The 25,217-nt window shown below is 49.0% G+C and overlaps 6 protein-coding genes across 6 annotated transcripts; 3 read left to right on the plus strand and 3 right to left on the minus strand.

The window, feature by feature from the left end:
• Positions 1 to 443: 443 nt before the first annotated feature.
• ags3 (alpha-1,3-glucan synthase Ags3) lies at positions 444 to 7,729 on the minus strand (the record flags this gene model as incomplete). The annotated part of the gene is made up of 4 exons (XM_057122431.1): positions 444 to 492; positions 545 to 7,102; positions 7,160 to 7,335; positions 7,382 to 7,729. The coding sequence occupies 4 exons, from the start codon at positions 7,727 to 7,729 to the stop codon at positions 444 to 446; spliced, it is 7,131 nt and encodes a 2,376-aa protein (XP_056988164.1).
• A 5,312-nt stretch (positions 7,730 to 13,041) lies between these two features.
• On the plus strand, positions 13,042 to 14,902 carry N7511_000007 (uncharacterized protein; the record flags this gene model as incomplete). The annotated part of the gene is made up of 2 exons (XM_057122432.1): positions 13,042 to 13,286; positions 13,336 to 14,902. The coding sequence occupies 2 exons, from the start codon at positions 13,042 to 13,044 to the stop codon at positions 14,900 to 14,902; spliced, it is 1,812 nt and encodes a 603-aa protein (XP_056988165.1).
• Positions 14,903 to 15,531: 629 nt separating this feature from the next.
• Positions 15,532 to 17,160, minus strand: N7511_000008 (uncharacterized protein; the record flags this gene model as incomplete). Its single annotated transcript, XM_057122433.1, has 1 exon — positions 15,532 to 17,160. One exon carries the CDS (start codon positions 17,158 to 17,160, stop codon positions 15,532 to 15,534), a length of 1,629 nt encoding a protein of 542 aa, XP_056988166.1.
• A 3,674-nt stretch (positions 17,161 to 20,834) lies between these two features.
• Positions 20,835 to 21,488, plus strand: N7511_000009 (uncharacterized protein; the record flags this gene model as incomplete). Its single annotated transcript, XM_057122434.1, has 1 exon — positions 20,835 to 21,488. The coding sequence occupies one exon, from the start codon at positions 20,835 to 20,837 to the stop codon at positions 21,486 to 21,488; it is 654 nt and encodes a 217-aa protein (XP_056988167.1).
• Positions 21,489 to 21,645: 157 nt separating this feature from the next.
• On the minus strand, positions 21,646 to 23,307 carry N7511_000010 (cytosine permease; the record flags this gene model as incomplete). The annotated part of the gene is made up of 3 exons (XM_057122435.1): positions 21,646 to 22,751; positions 22,808 to 23,024; positions 23,080 to 23,307. The coding sequence occupies 3 exons, from the start codon at positions 23,305 to 23,307 to the stop codon at positions 21,646 to 21,648; spliced, it is 1,551 nt and encodes a 516-aa protein (XP_056988168.1).
• A 565-nt stretch (positions 23,308 to 23,872) lies between these two features.
• N7511_000011 (Oxidoreductase 2OG-Fe(II) oxygenase family) lies at positions 23,873 to 25,204 on the plus strand (the record flags this gene model as incomplete). Its single annotated transcript, XM_057122436.1, has 3 exons — positions 23,873 to 24,043; positions 24,222 to 24,275; positions 24,602 to 25,204. 3 exons carry the CDS (start codon positions 23,873 to 23,875, stop codon positions 25,202 to 25,204), a joined length of 828 nt encoding a protein of 275 aa, XP_056988169.1.
• Positions 25,205 to 25,217: the final 13 nt, after the last annotated feature.

The following is a 25,217-nucleotide window of genomic DNA, read 5'->3' on the forward strand; positions in this document are numbered from 1 at the left end:
TTATAATGTCACCCTTAAAGTTCTACCGCTCGGGAATATTTTGAAAGTTGTCATAGTACCGAAATAGCGACCCGGGTCTGACATAGCCTGACTGTTAGTATCGAAGAAAAAGGCATCAATGGCTTGGAATCGCTGAAACTTCAATCGACTGCACATTTTAAAAGAATAACACCGAATCGCTATCGATCGTATTTATTACATCAGTCACCATACGCCGTGCTAAATGGATATAAAAGGACTCGTAACTCCAGATGCAGGCCAAGTGCCACCCAAATCTTCTAGACAGGCACAGGACAGCCAAATGAACCAAAATAATGTCCATATACAAATTCTATTTCTGATATGCCAGCACCCAGGAAGATGACCAGGATTGGAAAAGGGATCCATCGTTTTGACTCATGTTGATGTGATCTGAAGATCCTATGTACAAAGGCTGCGAGCCATTAAGGTCGATTAAGTTGCTCCCGTCGATAGAAGAGAAGGAACCCAAAGCTAGGATTACGGTTAGCATACATATGGAACAAAAGAGAAACTTTTAACATACCTGGCTAAGAGTTGGAAGAAAAGGGCAATCCAGAACCACGCATTGGCAACTTTGTCTGCCGACGAGCCCACATCGGGAGAGATGCCTGCCGGTCCAAGCTTGTTCGGAGCAAATCCACGAGCACAAATAGTGGCAACGGACCCAAGGAACTGCGCAACAAGTAGAACAAAACATACATGAACCCGGGTGAGGGTTTGTAAGAGAATCATTCCCAGGCCGACTTGTTGGATTTCGTCAAGGAAACCGAGCCACAGCCAGACACAACGAGAGGCGAGAGCCCCGGAAGTCAGACCTCCCGCCCACGGGAGATAGAAACCGATGTTTGACGTTCCCCACCAGGTTTGCGCCCAGCGTGGTGCGCCGACACTTAGTCCAAAAACGGGTAAGATCCAACTGTGCTCCTTAGACAGGAATCGGAACATGAATAGCGCAGCAACCCAAAGAATGATGAAGAAGAAAACCACAAGAAGCACGACTTCCCATGTCTTTGCATGTTTGGACGACCACAAAAATGACCAGTTGCGACCGAATGCCGCGGCAAGGAACCAGTTCTGAATAATGACCATGAAGAAGAACCAAAGAACAATGCGCCGGCGGAACAGTGACGTGTCAAAGAACAAAACCTTTCCGGGTGATTGACGGTAGTATTTGGGTAGGCCAAGTGCAAGTATCACTCCCACGGCAAAACAAATCGCAGCGATTGGCATCACCACAGCAGTGAGTTTCCATGTGTTCAAAGTCGCCGAAGAAACGCCCCCAACTTCCACTGCAGTAACTTTGGAGCTCCAGTACCAGAGGGCAACAGTGTAGATCTGTTGGATTCCCTGAATAAAACTTGCTCGGAACATCCAATCTTTCACTGGAACCGCACCCTGGTCACCAAAGTTCAGGGCAAAGAACAGAGATCCACTAGAGGAAGCAGCAGCGTAGATACCCGCAGCAACGTTTTGTGCCCATGCTCGACCAAGACTGGTGATACCGTAAGGTGAAACGCCGATGACAATGAAGGCCAAGGAGTATAGTAGCCATGGGAGACTGAGCACAATCACGGACGGGAAACGATAGAAGAGGAACCACCAAACGACAGTGGAGATACAGTAGATTGTGGCAATGACATAGAGCTTGACAGCAGTCTCACCTACCTGACCAACAAGGAGAGTGATCTGTGCCGAATTTGTCGCAATGATCTGGCCAAGACCGAGGAAGAGAGCATAGACGGGCCAATTTCCAATACGCCGTCGCATAAATCGCTGGATGGCAATTGGTCTCTTGTATCCCAATCGAGCGAGCCATTCATCAAGTTCACCAACATCCTTGGAATCAGATACTCCAGGAACCCGAGAAACTCGAGTATATACCGTGTTATCGGGAACATCGTCTGAAGAGGCCTCATCAAGTGCACGTTCTTTAGGCTGAACCTTCAGCTGCGCATCATTGTACATGTTGAAGAATTTTCGTTCGCTCTTCATCAAGTAATTTTCAATGCAGTAGTCCGTAATCGAGTTTTTCATATTCAGGTTGGTCAAAAGACTTTCGAAGTGTCGCGTGAAATGACCCATACTATCAGTGAAGGTTGGATCAACCTTTTGGAGCTCGAAGACAGATTGGTCATGGTCGCCGATTACCGAAGGCAAAGACAGAACAGACACATTGCGGGTGTGAGGGAGAGGAGTTCTCACCGGGGACGACTCCCGCGAGACGAACCGTGATGAGTCCGGAGTAGATATCTCAGATCCACGTGGAGAATGAGAACTGTTATTTCGATAGTGACCAACTTCCTGAGAGCCGAGAGCTCGGTTCACAGCTGCAACAGCCTCTTCAGGGGAAATGTAATCCTCTTGCGGTGTGTCCGTGCCTTCATCTTCACCGTCAGTAGTATCACTTTCCGCACGCTGGTCAAACACTTGACTGTCACGCAGCGACTTTTTGACTAGGCGCTTTCTGCCTTGGCCTGGGCCCGCCCTTTGACCAAGTGAGAGCTTGCGACCAAGCATGCTGCTCCTGTTGCTTTCCGTACCTCGAAGTTCAGCTGCCTGTAGTTCTTGAAGAGAAGGATGGCCGAGCTGCGAGGATCTCGCAGGTGGCGAGTCCAGGCCTTCTGCCAGAGACATGTTGAATCTTGGAAGGGCTACTGTTGAGAATCGCATGCCTTGCATCTCAGAGTAAATCTTGGACCCAGGTGGACCTGGAGCGGTATTTTGGTTCTTTGTGTGGTGAATGTGGATTGCAGTTCGCTGTAAGACTTCAAGTTTCTGAGTCCATTCAAGAACGGGGAATCGCTGCTTGGCAGAGTTGGCACGCATTTCTGCACGAGTCTCTTCTGACGAGTCAAGAGCGGATTTGATCGCAGTCCTAAGTTGATGCAGAAGATGACGCGCCGAGTCTGATTCCACAGTGTACCACCATCCGGGCATTTGGCCAAGACCTCCAATGCGAGAACCAATTCCAAGAGCTCCCTTTCGACCAAATTCAACGGCAATAAGTCCGAATGGCTCGTCTCTGGATGGAATCAAGGCAAAGTCCGCACCAGAAAATACATAGGGGGGCAAGACCGTAAACTCTGGCTTGGAGAACACACGCCCTGGGAACATTTCCATGATGCGCTCTAGCTTAATAGCGGCCAGCCTGCCATACAAGTCAATGATAGGACCAATACAGATTAGCTGGACCTGCGGTCTCGCGGACAAAACCGCTGGCATAACGTCGGCAATCAAGTCCACGCCCTTTTGCTTTGACCATCGTCCAACGAATACCAATAAGTCCGCGTTGCGATCTTCAGTAAGACCAGCCCACCTTTGTGCCTGTAACTTCTCGTGGATACGTTCATCGTAAGACTGAACGTGGGCCTCCGCTTCAGGGTTATCTCCTAAAGCACCTGTATCGGAAGGGTCTGGATTTGGAAGACTGCCAATCTTTTCAAGACTCCAGAAGATTGGATATCTCGCCCATGACCGCTTTCCATACTTCTGAGAGACACCCACTGCACCAAAGCCGCGTTGATGGTATCTTAGATAGCTAGCACCGGTATGTAGTAAGTTGAACACATTTCCGAACTGGCAGTACTTGGTTGCAATGTCAAGTGGAATGTTGAACACTGAGCAAACTTCTTTCTTCTCTTGCAAAGTTCGCAGAGCCCATAAGCCTTGAAACTCTGCGTTGTGCAACGACAGACAAACCGGGATGGTGCGAGTTGGCAACAGATACAGTGGCGCTAGACACCCATGGAAATCGTTGATATGGTAAAGATCGATTGTGGGCGAGCGTCTCATTGTCTCCGCAATGCACTGGTTCCATGCCGAGTAGTAGACTGCACTGTCAAGGTCGTCCATGCGAGGAGGATAAGGCTCTGCCTTGGTCTGTTGACGAAAGACGGGGGCATCAAGCAAGACATAAGTGATGTTTTCGACAACGTGGTACTGCACTTGCACCAAGTATGGGTTGTCGAGAATGGTAATCACGTATGGCTCAACGGGCGTATCTTCGGGATAGTCGATATCACCGACACATGGCACCACCCAAATCAAATTCTGATGCTTCAAGTTCTGTGACATGAGCTGAGCCATGACACCGAGACCTCCGATTTTGACTTTCAAGCCCCAGTCTTGAATGTCGTATTCCATTGTTGCAATCAAGACTGTCCGTCGTTGGCTGGATGCGCCCGCGACAGCAATGTCAGTCGACACCGCCGTGTCTGACGGCGCCTTTAGAGATTCATCATCCCCGGCGACCTTGTCCTTAACTCTCCGCCAGAACATGATCGGAAACTTTCCACCTTTGGGCACGTTCCCGTCTTTATTGAGCTTCACACGATAGAACGTTCGGATAAAGATGAGAACACCGGCTAACCCCATCAGGATCGGAAGAACCCATAAGAGGATGAAGAGCACAAGCTGGACCCATCCTGATCCAACCGGAATTAGCTGATACCTCAAGTTGCCATCATTGAGAGAGATGGTCCATCCCAGATGCGGGAATGGAGGCAAAGTGGTGATGTTGATGACGTTGGACGACAGATACGACGGAGGAAGCTTTTTGACGACAGAGGAGCTGTCCACATCTCCGTAAACTTCTGTCGTATCTGGTATGCCATCATTGTCGGTTCCCCAAACATTCAGCTGCCCGATAGCGGGCCACTCATAGACAAAGTCGTATCTCCAACTAGACGAGTCGGTGTCATACTCCATCCTGCTTTCCAGTCCTGCATCGTAACCATACTGGTTATATGGACCGTTCCACCAGAGATGAGGGAATCTTCGAGTTGTATCATCCCAGTCATAGTCACCTTCCTGTATATAGTCACTACTTCCAGTGAGCCTAGAGAAGTACTGGACACGGATATGAGTTCCCGTCCACTTTTGATTATCTGTGCCTGTCCAAGCCGGAATATGAACTGTGGTATTCCCACCCGAGTACGCCGTCCATTCTGACCAACTTCGTCCAAAGTCAGATGAGTAGCGGAATCGATCGGCGCCGGCCGCATTGTGCTGAATGTAGAAGCGGTCATTGGACTTTTGGACCAGTGTGGAAGAGTAATTGGCAAGCGGAGACATTAATGGGTTGCTCTGAGCACCGACTCGCAGCAGAAATTTGTCGACTGAGTTGGTGTGTAATCCAGACGAGGAAACATTGTTGACTGTCAGCTGGTGAATACCATGGTGAGCGTTGCTCAACTGTGCAGACCATGTCCAAACGGTTGGAACCTCGCCAACGTATGATTCACTGCTCGTTCTGGCGGAGACATTGGTACACTTGACACTGGAAGTATCAAGAGAGGCGTTGATGCCTTTTTCTGTCATTGAATTGAGAACAATCGCCTTGGTGATGCTGTCACAATTCATTTCTTTAGAGTACCCAAGTTGAACTGGAATAGTTTCACCGTCATCCTTCGTAGAAAGAAAGCGAGCGTCGTGTCCAGGGAGAAATTCGGTGACTGTTGGACCAGGCTCAACAAAGTTGCTGGACTCGATATATGCTCGAAATTCCCACGGCAACAGCTTCATGCGAGAGACACATCCATAGCCATCCTCAGATTGGCCATCAGGGCCGTCACTCAAAGTGAGCTCTTCATAAGGATAAAAGAGATTCGTCAGCTTTGTGCCTGACTTGAATGGGGCCAACAATGCTGTGTTTTTGTTGGTGCAATTGCCACCATAAGTCTCTGTTTTATTTCCATTTTGATACACCAGCCAAAGTGTTCCATTCCCATCGGAAGCTGTAGATGCCTCCTTTTGGACCTCGGGGAAGTAGCTTCGGAGCACTGACCATAGTCCAGTAACGGTGGGAGTAGTGGAAGAACCAGGAAGGAAGATATCTTTCGTGAGCTGCGAGAGGGTCTCCAGATACAGGCCATCATTGGCAACTGGGTATTGAGTTCTGATCTCGAACATTCTCTTCATGATGTTGCGAATCGGGTGGGCGGGATTTCGTTGATCATAGGTGACTGTGATATCGTTGCATCCATGGAGACCCTTTTCGATGGGGAAATCGTAGAACTTGGAGGTGTTGAGATTGAAACAGCCCTGTGTCCACCAAGCGGTTTGGTAAGTCATGGGCTGTCGCCCAAACATGTAGTTGGATGCAGTTGCATCAAACACATACATGGCCTGCTCTTCGCCCCAAAGAACGAGAGGAATTCCCGGAAGCTCCAATGACACAATGTACAGACCAAGAAGGAACTTGTCAGTGCCGTTCTTGACAGCCGGCCAGCGAAAGTTATCTTGATTTGATACGCCATACATGTGCCTTGGATCCAGTTCTCCAGTAAATGCATTCAGAAAGTCGTTTGACCGAAGCATCTCATTCCAGGCCTCGATGAAGTCGGTCGGTAAGTCGAATCCGGCGACCAGGTTACCATCCATGCCTAGGAACCGGGTCATTGAACGGTATATGGTATAGTGAAATGCGGAGGCATCTAATGCTTGCAATCCATCGTCTCGGAGGAAATGCGAATCCGAATTGTTCGTCAGCTTCGCACCACTACCTGCATCCTTTGGGCGCTGATCTGGTTGACGCCCACGGCCGAGGTACAAACTGCCAAAGGTATCTCCGGACGTGATTTCACCAGGAAGGAAGAAGTTGTCCTTGCCGAATCGCTTCGCACATTCGCGATAAAAGGACGTCATCTCACTCAGGGGTTCGAGGGTTGACTGAACGGCTTTATCAAACCGAAATCCGTCAACGTCCAGACTGGCAATTTGGAAGCATGAATGTCTTGTGAGAACGTCGCGGACCGGCTTGTGCCATTCGCGCAGGCGATCCTGCACCGAGGCAAACTTGGTTAGTTGACGCTGCCAGTCTGGGAAGTTTCCGAACGCTTCCAGCTCTCCATATTGATCAAAGTCGCTGTTATAGCAACCCTTGAGGTCTTGGACTCCGCCGGAAGTTAACGGATCACCTGTCTCATTCCAAAACTTGGGATAGTTGCAAGTCTCATTATACTCATTCCCAAATTGAAAATCAGCATACTTTCTGTCGGTGACCCATTCAACTTCGTACTCGTGCGCACGGAAATCGGCTGAATCGTTCAGATGGCCTTTGAATCCCACCAAGTTACTCATCCTGTTTTACTTTGGTGTAAGCTTCTGGGTCCCATCGATCGGAGCTCTCTCAACTTACGTTGACAACGTGTTATCCACCAGCACGTACATATCCCGGTTATGGATCTCGGTAATAGTTCGTCTCCAGTCCTCGAGCGTACCGAAATGCATGTCGAGAAGGGTGGTATCAACCGGCGAGTAGCCATCGTACGCCCACGGGAGGTTCATTAAATAGGTGCCGGCGAAATAGATAGCCTGGAAGAATTAGCTCTGGAGGGATCGCAACGGGGGCCGAGCCTACTTTAAAGCCCATGCCCTGGATATAGTCCAGCGTGTCAATCAAGCCCTCGAGATCGCCTCCGTGACGCATCTGATTGGAGTTGACCACATGCTCAAATGTTGTTCCGTTAATATCGTCATTTGTTGGGTCGCCGTTGGAGATCCGATCCAGGAAGATGGTATAGATGGGAAAGCGCCAGTTGTCTGGTGAGGGATGATAATCGTGATCTGGCCATACTCCCCAATAATCGATGGGGGCTTCGGCGGATTTGTTTTCGTTCAGGTTGTACTCAGCGAGCGACTCGGTATATGGCCAACATAACGCATGAACGCTCAGAAACGAGAGGATGAGAAATGCCGAGAGGTGCATTTCTGTTGATCTATCAGGTCAGAACGCCGGGCACTGGAAAATGCGCGATCCAATCCTGCTTGATTCCTGTGCACACAAATAAACGAGAGATGAAGGTTAGAAAAGAACAAACGAGCGCGGTTCAAACGACATCCAGAAACTTCCGAGGATGTGAGACCCTTATCAGCCAAACAAGCGGATGGATCGCTATACTTTCAGTCCTCTCGGCCCACTCTGGGGCCAGATATTACTGTCTCGATCCACCCGCCATCTTTTCACCCGTAGTGGGGGGGGGCAAGAGCTGTTTCTCAGTGGCTCGGATGCGCCAAATGTGTCTCCGATCCTGGTTATTCCGGTGTGAGTGTCTCAGACAGACCCAACAGAGGGTTCAACGCTGTCGGAAGATCGGGTCCAGCCGAGTGGTGGAAGCCTCAGATCCTCAACTTGCTTTGCTCTGATAAGCCGAATGGAGCCATCTATTTTGGTCCCAGGATGCTACAGTCTGTTTCCCTTTTGTGCCTGAGATCCATAGTAAATCTCCTTGGGAACCCAGGGGCACTCCCGAAGGCGCTGATAAGACTCGAGTTTCTGCTTGGTGTTTGGGCTATTTTTACTGCGCTTATCTTATCGGGGATATCGTTGCAACTTGAAAGCTTGGCTGATGCAAGCCCGCTCGGTAGTATAAGTAGTTGCTTAGGCGCAAGGTGAACCTGCTCAAGCCTTCCTCCTTTGGGGACATGGGAGATGGAAGATGGGATATATTTAGATGTCCCAGTACGGGCATTCCTTGGAATCTCGAGATCAGTTTGAAATACGTGGAGCAAGTGATCCACTTGGGCAAAGAGTTTTTTGTTTCTGACTGTGGCGAGCTAGAGGTATGAGAACCCTGAACTTCCGACTTTTCTCCAGCCTTTGGACACGATATGGAACTATTCCCGACCGTGAAAAAAAAAAGAAATTGTACAAGGACCAGCCTCACCGTGAAATTATATCGTGAAAAAGGTCGGAATCTCAAGAGAAAAAAAAAGAGAAAAAAGTCCACAGTGGAACCAAAGGGCCAGATGACATCATAGCGTCAAGTATGTTTCACCATAGTTGATAACTCACACGCGGAATAGTCAACTGGCGATTAATTCCCTTGAAACTCGCTAAAGACTCTGGTGTTTTGGGGAGGGAAAAAAAATCGCTTGCTTCGGATTCTCAGGAGAGTGATGTTGACCGGTCCATGCGAGGCTTATGATTTGATGGTGGCTTGGACCCAGGGTGGCTATCTATACACTTTGCTGACGAGACATCGTGGTTGAGATTTGCCCCGATTTGCATTTCAAGGCAGATATGTTCTCATCAGATTGAATTTCGTGCTCTATGGGGACTTTCCAAGGCGCGATAAGCACCCTAATAGTGTACTGTACAGTAGTGTTGGCCTCGCCAAATAAACAAGGTCTGTTGCGCGTTCAGCATGTGGTTGGTAATCGACATATCCCGAAATAGAAGTCTCAGATGCTCTGAACGGACAAAGTCGCGGGCAGGTCAAGATGTCAATGCAGAGAGAACGGGCGCAGATTTGACGTAACCCTCTTGCGTCCTCGTGAGGTGCATACTGTACAGTAGTCAAATCACATCACTAGTCATCAGGCATCGTTCTCACACTATTGGCCCTCCCGCAGAGATAAGCTCTGATCATGGGGTGTATTGGGGTTGACTGCTGTTGAGAACATACGTATGCACAGTCAAAGTCGAGCAGGAGTACGGTAGATACGGTGAATGAGGATGGGCTCACCGTCAGCCAGACATTGGCTTATCAATGGCCACTCAGACATGCATGGTACTTGCCAATATTTCCAACTATCATGTGGGCTGCACACATGCTAACTTGCAGTTGGCCACGCATTCTCCCCCACGCCGTCGGTCCAATTAAGTTACTTTTCGTTCCTCGGGGTGGTGAGGTTAAACGATACAGTATGATACAGACTTATGTCAAAAATTTTTTTCATTCCGCGATCTATCAGGAATCGGCCCAAAATATAGATTTGCAAGGACGTGAGGTGTCGACAGTGTCCTAATTATCTTGATTAGACATAGAGTCACGGTCGCAGCGTTGAGCTCGAACTTCTTAATCAATCAAGCATGTCAGTGTCAAATTCGAAATCAAAGATGCACACTGAGACACCGGATGGGGTTGGAATGACTTGCAACCCATACACGCACTGACAAAGTGAATTTTCAGTACAACAGGAGTCGTACTTTTTTACACATTGCAGCTTTAAATATATTCAATTGTTAAGACCTCTAGCCCCGGCACTAAAGTTTTCCTACTTGGCAAGCCAGCTGTTACATACAGTGAGTACTTCTCGCTTTCCTTAAAAGGTCCACATTATCTTCCAGTCATTTCCCTTTTTCCCAATCTGGTCAGCCTGAATTTGCAGGACTTTCTGTCTCTTATGTACCTGCTTTTGAAAATCTCATTCAAGACCATGAACGCTAAATAAGATGTTGAGCCTGACGGTGTCGCCATGGAGCCCACCGCCAATCATGGAGTTACAATATAACGTCATACTATTCTACACAGTTTTTATGTCTCAGGTTGGTCGCTACCTTTTTTTTTTGCTTGTTTTGGCAAATGTTGAGTTGTCTCGTTTTGTAGAAATGGTGGGCAAATTCTGTAGGGATATGGAAAATCCAAGTTCCTTGTTCTCCTTGTTATTGGCCTGACGGGTTCTGTCATCTGTTAGGTTTAATGTTCCAACCCTTCCTCAATGCTCATGAATCGTACTCGCGATATGCTCACTTTCCCAAAGGAGTCTGACACACATTGGTGAAGCAATAAAACAAGTTAAGGCTGGCATGATCACAGATTAAGATTAGATTGTGAAAACTGAATGATTTACACCTTGAGAATTATTGTACGTACTTATTACGGTTCTCTTGAAACGGAAGTGCCCAGTATCAGTCCCAGAGCCCATACGATCCATCATCTCGACTCTAATGTTATTCGTGATATTAATTTCCTCCTGCTCTACAACAAACCAACACAAGTGTAGCATCCCGTGGTGATTCCCTGCCAAATTTGCCAAGACTCTTGATGTTTCTATCGCAATTTCCTTCTTCAAATCTCGTCCCACGGTATTGCTATGCATATCAACTTGCGTGAAGTCTAGGTGTAAAGACCATGGCTGTCTAGTAACCTGAAGCTACCTCCTCCTGCCGACGGTTTTGAGACGTACGTCAGGAAGTATGAAGTATTCAAGTATACTATACGAAGAAAATGCACTTCCCACCGAATAGCTACGCAGGATTGAACAAAAAGTGTGATGTGGTTCCAAATCTCATCATTGGTGACCACAGTGGTTTGTACGGCGTGAGGCAATCTCTACGCATATCCACACTCAAGTGCGACTACTAAAGCAGTGAAGGCTCTGGCAGGCCAATGGGCTATAGGTTGTTTGACACCACACTGACCATTATCGAATTTGTAAGGCACTATTATGTTATTAAAGCACGTATTCTATAAACTAGGCGATTGAGTGTCCAATTCTTTATGTCATGAGGCTCTGGAACACAAGTCCCCCCGTTGCGTTCAAACAATCAATCAAAATTCAATGAATCTGTTGTAGCTTAAATAGTCTCGTAATGGCTACGCAGAAGCTCAATCCATTTGAAGCAAGAACCTATCCGTACGCCTGATAATGCTAATACAGAAAATGAGTTGGTCCCCCCAAGGAGAGAGTACCAGCTCGATATGTAGACAAACCCCATAGCCCAAATCGTAACAAAAGACTAATAATGGAGCCGACCAGGTCCAAAACAAGGAGAAAGAAACACCATTTACCAATCACCGGTCCTCAAAACCTTCCATCTCATCGACATGCCAACTGATCCACCTTGAACACTACATCAGCACGATCAGACCCTGCTCTCCATTGTCACTCGAGCTTCAATCGCCGTTTGAATATTTGTTACTAGCCTGATGGCACTAGACCAATTAGATTTTGTGTAGTCGAATAGCGAATTGAGGGCGGCACTCTCTCCACCATCAACCGTGTCAGCAAGCATTAGTGAGTACCCAGCGTCTTCAGAACTCTACTCCATGAGCTCTCGGTCTTCATTTTCATCATAGTAGGATTCCAGCTCAGTGTGTTGAAATTGAGCAAAGAGACCGGTTTGGTGCACAAACTTAGCAACGTAGCGGGTTGCTTGCGGGTCTGATACGACCCCTTTTCCGTCATCTTCTCAAATTGTTGTCTACAATACACAGTATTTCCGAGGCAAAACAGAACGGTAGAAATAGCACGGAAGCAAAAGTGTATTTGACGATATCCATGGATGCTTCCCACATGTTCAATCACAATGAGATGGTTTAATGCACGCATAGTAAAAGCACTGTTACGCGAACGTGAACCAAAAATGAAGATATTGGCATCTTACTTTTCGGGCACTAAAGCACTAAAGCGTGAAAACTTTCAAGTTGCGATTCGGCTTACGTTGTGTTCCATTCCTCAACCCCCTGGATCAGGCGACAAAGGAATCTTGCGCCATTCTCGTTGCATGGAGTCCGATTCTGGTCAGAGGTCCTCGGATAGCTAGATCGTTAGAGCTTAGTTTACCTTTCGTTAACATCCAACTTGCTTCTCTTGCAAAGAGGACATTTAACCATTCATCCAGAAAGCAACGTTACTTTAGTTATCAGGCTTATAACTCAACATCTTCAACCTGGTTTTCCCAAATGCTTGAGATTCTCTTTGCGTCAAGAATATCGCTCTTATGGCCCTATTTAGCATAAGGAGTGAATTCGTAGCTTCAACAATATCGGAGGTTTACCGGAGTGGAATTAGCATAGCCGATACCGGACTATCGACGAGTAGATCAATCAAATCAATCAGATAACTCGGATCAATCAGGGTAAGTGGGTCCTCCTAGCTTGGCCTTGAGGGCTCGGGACTACCTGTCAGCACTAGTTCATAGTAGCACAGAAAATATCTCGCCTGGCGCTTTTTTATGAGGCGCATCTACCAGGCTATGTCCAATCAACACATGGTTCTCATGATCAACGCCTCTGACTTCCCGAAAAGGGCTGATTTCCATTAATTTAACTACTCTCTGTCTAGCTTCTTTCTCTAGTTCGGCCGGTAAGATGTTTTCTTGATCATATGGTGGTGAAAGATTCTTCTTTTGCAGCTGTGTCCGCCACAGAATCCCGGCTGTGAGAACATATAACCAGGCGACTCCAAACTCCATCCTCTTCATTGATTGAGCTTTGAACGATTCCGTTTGACCGTTCCAAATTAGCTGGTGTCTTATCACATCTAGAGTTAGTTTGTCTAGGAGCCATAAAAATGGCCGTCAGAAAGCGATTCATGAATCCTTTTGTGCGAAGGACGTCCTCCGACCAACCACCCATTACCCACGATGACATCGAGACTTCATCCAGCCCCAAAATTCCCTTGGAGGACACACAAAAGACTTGTCCGGACACTAGGGTTGAGAAAACCATCGACGAGAAAGCGCAGTCCGGCACACAAAAGGCCCAAGCAAGCTCCCAGGCATGGACAATGGAAACTTTGATTGCTGCATACATTCTGTAGGCTTACCATCTGTTCGATCTGCCACGCATACTTTGTCGCTAACAGCTTTGCAAGTGTTTGGGTAGTGAACTTCCTCGAGTATTTCAGCTCCGGACTCCTCAGCTCTCTGTCTCCATATATCTACAGTGGGTTTGAGCTACATTCTCTCACCGGTCTGACCTCTGTCATTGCCTCGTTGATTTCAGCTCTCGTCAAATTCCCGTATGCAAAACTGATGGATATTTGGGGCCGCCCTCAAGCTTTTGGCGTAGGAGTTGGATTCCTTACACTCGGGCTTGCCATGATGGCTGCCTGCAAAAACGTTCAGACCTATTGTGCTGCGCAGGTATTCTATCAAACTGGATTCAATATGATTGATTTCTCCATGACGATCTTCATAGCAGATACCACCGCCCTGAAGAACCGGGCGTTTTGGATCGCGTATGCTGCTTCTCCATATTTGATTACACCCTGGATCTATGGCTATGCTGCTAATGAGATTATTGCTCCTGGTGGTATCGGGTATCGATGGGCGTTTGGTGTATTTGCCATCATTATGCCAGTTATCAGTGCGCCGTTATGGGGCTTGTGGTACTATACTCAGAAAAAGGCCGAAAGGATGAACCTCACAGAGAGGAAGAGCAGCGGACGGTCACTTTACCAGTCTCTTTTCTTTTATTGCATTGAATTCGATGTCATTGGCCTCCTGATTATTGCTACTGGGTTCTCCCTCTTCTTGTTGGCATTTAACCTATACTCTTACCAGGCCGAAGAGTGGCAGTCCCCGATGATTATCTGCTTCGTTGTCATTGGACTTTGTCTCATGATAACATTCACGCTTTGGGAAAGATACTTTGCGCCGGTGAAATTCATGCCATGGGAGTTGATTAGGAACCGAACTGTCTTCTTCACCTTCTCTATGGTTGTATCGTTGTACCTAGCATGGTATATCTGGGACAGCTACTTTTATTCCTTATTGCAGGTCGTTTTCAATCAGACCGTCACGGAGGCAACCTACATATCGAACATCTACACTATGGGTTCGTGCTTCTGGTGTCTGGCTTTCGGTGCCATTCTCCGCTATAATGGACGCCTAAAATGGTGGGCCATTTGTTTTGGAGTTCCTTTGACCATTCTGGGTGTTGGGCTTATGATTGTATTTCGCCAGCCGGATTCAAACATTGGGTACATCGTGATGTGTCAGATCTTTGTGGCCTTTGGCGGTGGCACTCTGGTAATCTGCGAGCAAATGACTGTGATGAGTGTCTCTGCGCAAAGGAACATTCCTGCTATCCTGGCTATTGAGGGTGTGGTTGCCAGCATTGGCAGTGCCCTTGGTGGCACTGTTGCCGTTGCCATGTGGACTGGAATTTTCCCTGTCAAACTGCGTGTCCATCTCCCAGAACTTGCCGAAGCCGATGTCGCAAAGATTTATGGCTCTCTTGTGGTTCAGCAATCCTACGCCAGGGGTACCACAACCCGTGATGCTATCGACCATGCTTATGGAGATACGCAACGACTTATGCTCATTGCGGCGACCTGTCTGTATCTGATCACATGGTCATCATGTTTCTTCTGGAAGAACCTTGACGTGAAGAAGATGAAGCAGCAGGTCCATGGTGTTCATCTGTGAGCCCTAACTGAGCTCGTGAGGCAACGCTACAATAAACGCTTATTGAAGCGCGTCTCAATCCGTTCCCTTCGAATCTTGTGTGGGTTGAATGAACTGAAGCAAGACTTGTCAGAGCAAAGGCCCTCAGCCAGGAGGGTCGATCATTTGGTCAATTAGATTATCTTGCCCGCGCTACCTTCCATTACTAGCCCATTTGATGTTATTATAGCAAAGATCGGCAGTTCAGGGGAAGTCAGGTGTTCCAGAAAAGCAATTACAATATTGGCGTTCATATCGCAAATAGTGCAATTGCGTCCCCTGGCCCCTGCGTTGCATTGCGGTTAGGCTTGCACACTTCTCAACTACTAGCTCATTGTTTTCTTTCAGTTGTAGAAAGTAAATAGGTATTTATTTAAGTAGGAAAAATAAAAAGAAGTATCTAACAGTAAGAGAGGTGGCGATTAACCACGATCACGTGTCGACATAGTAAGGTAATAATAAGGAGAAAGAAAGGAAATCATCATAATGCGAGTCTCAAGACACTCTATAATCCATCAATGGTCGCATGATAGCTACCTGCTTTCCGTCGCCAGGATGGAACTGAAGCAGATGGCACTGGTATGATATGGGACTCTACTCGAGTCAAACAATTAATCGGAGGCGTGCTTCTCGTCACTCTCTCCGCTGCTCATAGCGATCTCAGCCTTCTCAGCCTCAGACGCGAACTGGTGATCGGGAACAGCCAGGCCGACCTCGATCTGCATCTGAGCAATCTGCTCAACAGTGAGCTTAGGCATGCTGTTCGCGATCTGGTAGGGCCACTTCTTCTCAATGTGGGCCTTGGCGAAGATAAGATCAATCTCTTCCAAGTCACGACCGGCAGTTTCAGCGTAGAAGAACCAGGCGAATGGAATAGCGACGAAGTTGACCAGCGCAAAGAAGAGGTAGATACCCCAACCACTTTGGTCGGAGAACACGGGGGTAAACATGACGACGGCAAAGTTACAGATCCAGTTGGTGCAAGTTGACGCAGCAGCTGCCATGGTACGAGTGCGGAGGGGGTTGATCTCGGGAGGGTAGATCCAAGGCAAAGGCAGCGTGGTAAAGGCGAAGAAGCAGATAAATAGGAAGATACCCACAACAGCACCCTTGGCGTTCTCGTCGTTGCCAGTGACCAAGCAGGCCATAGTGATGATGAAACTGAGACCTTGACCGAGGAACCCGATCAAGAAGAGATTGCGACGGCCGACCTTCTCAACCATGAAGAACGAGGGAATAGTGGCCAGGGCGTAGACTGTGGCGAAAACTCCTCCAAGAACCAAGGAGAGACGGTGCTCCATGTTAAGGTTCTGCTCGAAGAGTAGGGTCGAATAGTAGATAGCAGCATTGCAGCCAGTGAACTGCTGGAAGAACTGGCCAGAGCAACCAATCATCATACGTTGGAACTCCTGAGTCTTGCCGAATTTGAAGAGCTCTCTCCAGCTCGCCTTGTTGCCCTGGGAGGCCTTGAGATCGGCCTTCATTAGGTTGAAATCGGTGAGCACATCCTCGGCATCGACGGTGCTGTCGTTGAGATGAGCTAAGACCTCTAGCGCCTCCTGATCGTGTCCTCGCATCACAAACCAGCGAGGAGATTCCGGGAGCATCATAGCGCCAACGGTAACACAGATAGCAAACAGGATCTGGAAGGCGACGGGGAATCGCCATTGAACCGAGCTATCCACGTACGAGAGACCGAAATCAATCCAGTAGGCGACGAAAGTACCGACGGCAATAATAGCACCCTCGAAGCAAACGAGGAAACCACGGTTATGCGCACGCGAACATTCGGACTGCCACACGGGAATCGTGGCCGTATCCATGCCGTTTCCAAGACCTGAAATGACACGTCCCACGACGAACTGCCCTAGACCCCATTGGGGGCCGAAAGCAGCCGTGGAGATGACAGTGCCGATAATCATGAGAATACCTCCCGAGACCAGGAGAGGGGTGCGGCCAATCCGTTCACCCCAAATGAGGGTGAAGATGGCACCGAAGAAACAACCTAGTTCGTAACAAGCGGTGACAGCACCACGGAGGACGGAGACATGAGCAGAGTAAGACTGGCTGCTGCCATCGGGAATGGCGAGAGGAGGGAATTCCTTCGTGAACTGGTCACCGGAGATAATTCCAGACATCAATCCCTGATCATAACCGAACAGGGAGAATCCAATGACCGAAGTGAAGGTGATGGCTAAATGGAGCTTCTTGCCCCGTAAGCCGGAGGTTGTAGTCCACATCTTGGGAATGATCCTATATGCCTCAACCTAAGATCGAAGGGAGGAAGGACCAGTACATACAAAAAGAGAAGGCGACCTGTCAATCGGGGGAGGGGAGATGTCCGGTTTTTGTATTGGACGAAGAATTAGGGCCCCCACGGGTTGCTTATTGCCAAGCAGCAGAACGTCTGGGGATGACGTCGGCGGGTATAGAACAACCAACGGAGTAGGCAAGTCGGGCGAGCCGAGAAAGCTAAGACTGGCTAAGACTGGCTAAGAATGGCTAAGCACAGCTAAGACCCAACCGTCGGGAGGGCTAAGAGGGCTTAGCGGAGATTGTCGGTTTTGGCCGCCACCAACGTAACATCCGCATGCGGTCAACGATGGAAGGTGAAGACCAGCACGAAGGCTGTTTTGGGTCCTTGAATGGCACCTTCCTATGTGCCCCTGATGCCAGGATTCCAGGGAGTATCGGGGGTGTCTTTGCTCCTGTGCAGTGATTCTCACACTACTGCAAGTGTGGAGGAGAGAGAGATCAACATATCTCTTGCCCTAATCGGCACCACATGCGACCACCCCAAGACACGGGGAATTACGGGGGAGAGCCTGTGGAGGCAGGGTCTGAGTTTTTTCTTTCTCCAGTCGCTATTTGTTCGACGCAGAAACCCCCATCAAATCCTTTTCTTGCTTCGGTTCGGGGCCGGGGCCGCATATTGGTCACAACCAACGAGTGGACAGAAGCCTGCTCGTCTCAGTTACCTTTCGTTTCAGTTACCTCTTTTTTTTATTTTATTGGTTTTTGTTTTTTTTTTTTTTTCTTTCTGTTCTTTTTATTGGGCCCCCAATCCGATGCCGACGGCCGGGGGAGAGGGGAAGACCGGGGATTGACTAGGGGTCCGACTGGCTTTCGACCAGCCGTGTGAGTCGAGTCACAAGCCGCCAAGGGCCAAGACCCAATCAAGCATCAGTCAAGAAATGCCAAGGGCGTTGGATGATCCACCAAGGCTGCGAAAAAGAACTCATCTTCAGGAGTGATGAGGAGGCGTCGACGGAGGGGCGGTTAAGAGGCGTTCAGCCCTCCCCGGAGGCCTTTCTTTCCCGCGACGCCACTAAAACTCTCGGTTTATGTATTATCCACGGTTCACACCAATTCTCGTTTGATTGTTTGTGGGGTTCACACTGTATGTGCGAAATGAAAGGATCAATGGGGGAAAATTAAATAATAAAAAAAGAGGAAATGAGGAAATGAGGAAATCCATCCAAAGCAAAGCCTCCTACGACAAGGCTCATCCTCGCCCAACTGGGAGGTATATCGAGAGGCTCGAGTCCATTCGTCCAGTTCGATTTCAAAGCAACCAAGTGAAGGAATCCAAGGAATCCATGGAGTCCTTGTAACCATGCCATGTTTCCCAAGGGTTCCTCATTTCTTCGTTTCTTCGTTTCTTCCTGCAGATTAAATTCCCCGACCCGTCCTCAGACTGGCGGAAAAGCATCGTGCCGCGTGTATGTGAGGCCCGGCCCCATTCCACATGGCTGTTGAACCTCCACATCGACAGACTCGGAGACGATCAACACTCTGAAAGTTCCCGACGCTTGGGTCTCCTCATTCAGGCGACGTCTGTGGTCCCGGACCGACCGTTCGATGGGTTCCTGTTGTATAGTAATCTCGCGCTTGCCGCCATGCCGACGTGGAGGCTTGACTGTTCCATGTCCATGACACGCGCGTCCTCGGCTGCGCTGTTGCCAATGCTCCTGTGTCACCACCCGATGTTTGCACTACCGCCTTTCCATCGGACAGGCTTGGTGGGGCGGAGATGGGCAGATCTGAGTTTGATCGTCCTGTACATGTACGAGAGAACCTAACCGCGATGCAAGATTTGGCGTCGAGTTTACTCGGATTGCCCGTGCACACTGCTTTTGTGACGCCAACAGATAGGGGAGGCTTCGCTGTGCTGTAGATAGTGGCTACGATGATAGACATGAGATGCGAGATCGTCGGGCTGGGCCTCTTTCACCCGGACCAATCTGTAAGCTGACGGGGTCACCGCCGCCTGTGCTTATTTCACTGGTAGGGTTCAAGTAGCACCACGCGGGTGTGGAAAGACTACTTCTTTGGAAGTTGTCACAATTGACTGTTGTTCACAGGGTTCTTCGATACCTTGCAGTATATATAGCATGATCGGATGACAGTCCAAGTCTAACTTCATCATGATGTTGAAGGATTCCTGTACAGTCACTCTTGTCACTATCAGTCCCCAGATGTGTCCAAAGGCTATGCACCGATCTTCCATCCTTCGCGTGGTTTTTATGAAGCCTTCACCGGTAAGTGAAATGCAAGTACCAAATCCGTTGAAGTTGTTGAGATCCTTGAGGTTTCATCGAGCGAATATTCGGAATTTGGAATCCGGAATCTCGAGCGTGGGATATATATAATAATTTATATCTACTGTAAGTTGTATATTGTAACAGGATAGGCTACTGCACTAGAGTCGGATACCCTGCAGCCCGTGAACAAAGAGAAACCTGTCCCTTGAGACTAAGCCTGACTAGATGTCCAAGTATTTCCTAAACCGGTCACGTCACGTGGAGAACGCAAACGGCAGGTCACGGGGTCCCGTCCCCCGACAGAGTCACGTGTGTATGCCTGACTGTCAAGGCACAAAAGCCGACATCCAGGCAGCAAGGGACAGTTTCGGCAAGTGAAAGAACCCCTGTCAGATCGATTCTAGAATTGATATCCCCACGACTCCCATTTCGACTGGGTTTGAGAGGTCAGGAAAATGGTCGGCAGGGCTATGTTTGCGCCTTTTTCCGACCGATCAACTTTGCGCTTGCATGATCAACAAATGGCTCGAATTCGAAGCATCTATACCGTCCACACGTCCACGGGGATCATACGGAAGAAACCAATTGGCTGATATCCCTGACCAACGTATGCAATCTGGCCCAGCCTTCAAATATAAGGCAGTAAGTGGTGATCGGATGTTTGCTCTCATAGCAGTTGTGAGACAATTTGGAGATTTCCCGCCAATGCTGCAAAGCATGCTGACGCCGGTCTTGACGACATACGAGATCACTTATGGCTCGGTTTCAGAGTCTGATCGAGCAAGCGAGTGGACAGCTCCTGCTTCAGATAGAGACTTCCATCATCCACTGTGTAGCAATTGCATTCCAAGCAAGACCAACGAAACGCTATGCCCTGTCACCCGATCTTCGCGTTTGGTTGAAAGCGATGAGACCCAAGGATTCTAACCAAAGTCAAATCCAAGACATGTAGTATTTGCCCATCTCCAAGAATATCTAGAGGGCTTGGCTTGCCCTGAATGCCAGACAGGCTGACGTTAGATCTAAGATTTCAGTCGGCTCGCACTGCTTCGAGTATAACAAAGGTGGACTCTGGCGCAGTGCCAAGAAGGAACACCTCTCGTTAGGCGAGGGCATCTACACTTTGTCTCGGACCCTACTTTGCCATCCATCATCCCATTGGCCATGTGTTGAGCAAAGTAGCCGAATCGCATTAGCGTGCTGACTTGCAGATTTCGACTCCACAGTGAGAACGAGGTTGCAATTGTCTTTCTTGCTTCAGAGTCTAGCCTTCTCTCCATGACTGTATATAAGTTGTGCATGGAATCCACGCAGAAGTCTAGGTTGTTTGCATCCTGTTATATCACTGTCTCATCATCCCCACGGACAACATGGCAGCCCGTCTTCTAGTGACAGCCCTGCTGGCGGTTTCTACATATGCCTCGCCTGCAAAAATCCAATCGCGCTCTATCACTCCGCCGGACGGCTGTCCGATTCCTACATGGACGGTCAATGAGTTTAAGTGGTTCAATGGCTCCCACAGCCTGGACTGCATCCACAATCAAGTCGACATCAACGCCAAGGGTTGCCTCTGTGGAAATGGCTGGTGTGACCCCAATCCAGCCACTTGCAACGGCAGCATGGTGAATGTGTGTTGGACCGGGATGCCCAACTACGAGCCCTGGGGATATGGCCCCAAGCAAACGCTGGATATCGACTTTGCGGATGGTCTCACGTGTCACGACGAGTACATTGGATATCGTATCCATGACATCGCTCATGGTGAAAGCAACTGTGGCTATGCAGACCGCGGCGCTGGGCGGATTGTGGCCTTCTATGGAACTTCCGATCTGGAAACTTCAACCGGTCATATGGATTACACTCTGGGCTATGGACATGCCCTGAAGTGTGACAATGGCAGCAGCATCACCTACTCCGGAAGCACGGATTTCCAACTCAGCTGCACCCATGACGCCTACTTCAACGCGACATGCACCGCGCCGGTGTTTGATATTCCAGTCTTGAGCTACGAATGGGTCTCGTGATTTTCGAGATGAAGGGGGATCCCAGGTGAACAATATCTGGACCAAAGGCTTCATGGTGATTGAAGTGGCTTGCATTGCAGACCCTATCTACAATCTAGTATTTTGACACTGTCCCATAAATTGAGTAGGCATGGACAATGAATGCTTGTGACATATTTCAACGCTGGAAGATCTTCAACTCAATCGTTCTGAGAATCAGATAGGACCCGGCAGCGAATGCAAACCCTAGCTCGAAGCCAACATCGCCTCCTGTAGTGGATAAGCCCGCTTGCTTGGCGATAGGACCAACCCACCAGGACTGACTCATTCCAGTCACCATGCCGACAATTCCGCAACAAAATGCAAGCAAAGCCGCGATACCCGGGGGGAGTTTGTCCCGGTCATCGTAGTCTTCGGGGTTATAACCGGAAAATCCTCGTCTAAACACGAAATGTTCAGTCAACGCGATACCTTCGTAAATTGCCAGCCAATATCCGATGAAATGCATGAAGTTTTCCAACACGGCTTCAAAGTTGCTATAACCGGGGATGGCAATAGCGATATAAACCCCAGTAGCAAAGACCGTCCAGACAAACCGAGGAACGTGACGAGTCCACCGCCCCATGACCATCAAAGTCAACGAAACCGAGTAGATATTTGGGCAATTATTGGCGACAATAGAAAGCGCAAGAATAATAACGCAGAATCTGCCAAATCCTCCAACACTTGGGAATAGAACAGCACCAAGAAGGCCTCCGACGCCAGCCTCATCCCATCCCTGTTGATATGCATTGTCTCCCCCATTAATAGCGGTGCTCGTGACTATCGCAGCACCAAGGAGTTCCGTGAAGAGCAAGGTGGGAAAAATGCCCAGCCAGGTGGCAAGGAACACCTTGCGCCGAGGACGATTGCTTGGTTGATAGACAGTGTAGTCTGCTGCGAAGCTTGTATATCCGGTACCGAATCCAAAGACTGTTGATCCATATGAGAGAACAGATCCCAATTCAGCACGACCGACGTTCATCGGGACATTCACGAAATCTCCGGAATGGGCGAATACACCGAGCACAACTAAGAAAACGATAAAGGTCGGAATCCAACTCCAGTACTCATACGCGTGCACCACTCGATATCCAAAGAAGACCACAAGCTGAGTGCAAATTGCAATTATGAGGATACCTGCATAGCCAGGAACGCTAGGATTCACGGCATTGATCAGTTGCGCCCCGACGATGATATTTGCCGCAGCCCAGCCGATGCATGCTAGGACATTGAATATGGCGACTATCGCGGTGAACAATAGATTAGCGGAGTAATACGAACCAGCGATTGAGACTCACTCAGCTTCACCCCCCACCATCCAAACCAGAATCGCGACAAGACCATCTGTCGCAATCCAAAAGCAGGACCAAAGGCGGAAAAGAAGCAGACCGTCATGACCGCGATCATGTTGAAAAAGATGATCACCAATACCGAGTCCACAAAGCCCATGGCGAACAACGGTTTGCCCAGAACCCCAATGGTGAACGACGGCACCACCATGTTGGCAGCCAGCCACTAGGATTATTCCACGGGTTAGAGAGATCTCGCACGATGCTCAAGAACAAAATACCATGGAACCAATATTCCAGTATGAATTGTCCGTTCGTTCGTCCTCCGGCACACGTTCGATGCCTCGTTGCTCGACATTTATCTTGCCCCCGAGTCGTTGAAGCTTTGCATACAGAGAATCACCATGCTCAAAGCTAGTGGCAGGGACCGCGCCCGTCTCATCCTCAAAAAGTGCTGGTTCTGCGGTCCCCGCGCGCTTCTCCACGTCGAGATTCAATGTTGGACTCATGATGTTTTCCCTTGCGACCGGTTCATGGGATCTCCTGCTTTCAGCAGATGAGCGCTTTAATAGTGATTTCCCCAGAAAAGTGGATTGATCCCCACGGGGGACTCCGATCCACAACCCCAGACGCTTGGTCCATCTCGGCGTGAGCTTCCAGGTCAATGTGAGCCACAGTCAGAATCAAAGGCTGGATTTGTTCGGGGGGGATCTATTAATCTGGTACAAGCCCGAAGCGAAGGGTATGCTCGTATAGCCAAAAGATGCCGAGGTAGGCCAGGCAGAACCTTCCACTCTAGTGTAGTGGTCCAGTCAAGGTTTTATACTATGCTGATTCGGACTGGTCCATCCGCCATCTCCACCGTCGGAGACAACGGAGACCCGCGAATGCAAGCGGGGTTGAGTATTGGCACGGAGAGCACCGAGACTGTATACGAAGGAACTGAGAAGTGAGAATGGAGTTCGAGTCAGAATCGAAGGCACTCGGTTGGCGGCGTAGACCGCCCAGTTATATATGATTGGACTAATCAGGGCAGAATCCCCTCAGGGAAACCAACTTGCCAACGTCAACATCATGGCCAATCCAGCAAATTCCATTGAACTTCCCCTGGTGGATATCTCCAACTCACACGATGTCATTGCAGGGAAAAAGCTGCTGGACGCGGCGGTAAAATTTGGTTTTCTGTACGTCGATAGCAACAGCACGCGGTTCACAGCTTCGGATGTTGACCAGGCCTTCAATCTGGTACGGCAATACCCCTTGCAGCCACTCCTGCATGGCTTTTGGTGAACATGGAGCTCACTATGTCAAGTCGCAAGAATTCTTTCAGCTCTCTACCATCGAGAAAGCCCCGTATCGCAGAGAATGTGACGTCTGTCTTGCCCAGGAGTCGCTTTCATTCACATAACTGACCTGTCCCCAGAACCGAGGCTGGGTAGGAATGCATGTAGAGACTCTAGATCCTGAGCATCACGATGTGAGCCTACTTCGTTTTCTCACACCCCAAGAGAACATGTCTAATCGTTTGTAGAGAGGGGATTTTAAGGAGTGAGTTCATCCCCCACGGTGCGGTGACCAAGCATCTGATAGCCCCGACGAGCATTGAATATCGGGGAATTCCAGGAGGGAAATCGTCAACAACCACTACCCCCATGTTTAGTTTCAAAGGAGTCGGAAATCGCTCGCTTCACAAATCTCTGCAATACCACTTGCAGTCAGATATTGAGACTTCTTGCCCTTGGGCTGGAGGTATAGCTTATTTGGTCCTTCCTCTGCTTAGAAAGACGTACTAACTCGACCTAGATCGACGAGGACTTCTTCACCACTCGCCATGATCAATCGAAAGGTTCAACCGAGAACTCTCTTCGATGGCTGTATTATCCCGCTGTGGTTTCATCATACCGGCCCGGAAAGGATATCCGCGCCGGGGCTCATTCCGACTATGGAAGTATTACCTTATTATTTCAACGCCCCGGGCAGCCAGGGCTTGAGATACTTACTGCAGATAATCAGTGGGCAGCTGTCCCAGTTTACCCGGGAGGCCAAGCAAACTTCCCATTCCCGCCAATCCTCGTGAACATTGGTGACTTGTTAAGCTATTGGACAGACGGTTTGCTCAAGTCAACAGTTCATCGAGTCGTGTTTCCCGAAAACGCCCAATCAGATCATATATCTAAACCGCAAGATCGCTACAGCATCGCGTTCTTCTGTCAACCAGTGAGTGAAACCGAACTTGTTCCCGTACCAAGTGAAATCGTCTCCTGTCATCGGAAGGACACGAAAGGCGACGAGGAAACGGAGAGAGTGATTGGCCATGGAGGAGGTGCTCGTGGCTGGGACGATGGCCAGCGTCGAATCACAGCGGGGCAGCATTTGCAATCTCGGTTGGCAGCAACATACATATAGGAAGGAAGATGCA

This window comes from Penicillium nucicola, assembly GCF_028828085.1.
Source record: "Penicillium nucicola strain IBT 29836 chromosome Unknown utg000001l, whole genome shotgun sequence".
NCBI lineage: Eukaryota > Fungi > Ascomycota > Eurotiomycetes > Eurotiales > Aspergillaceae > Penicillium > Penicillium nucicola.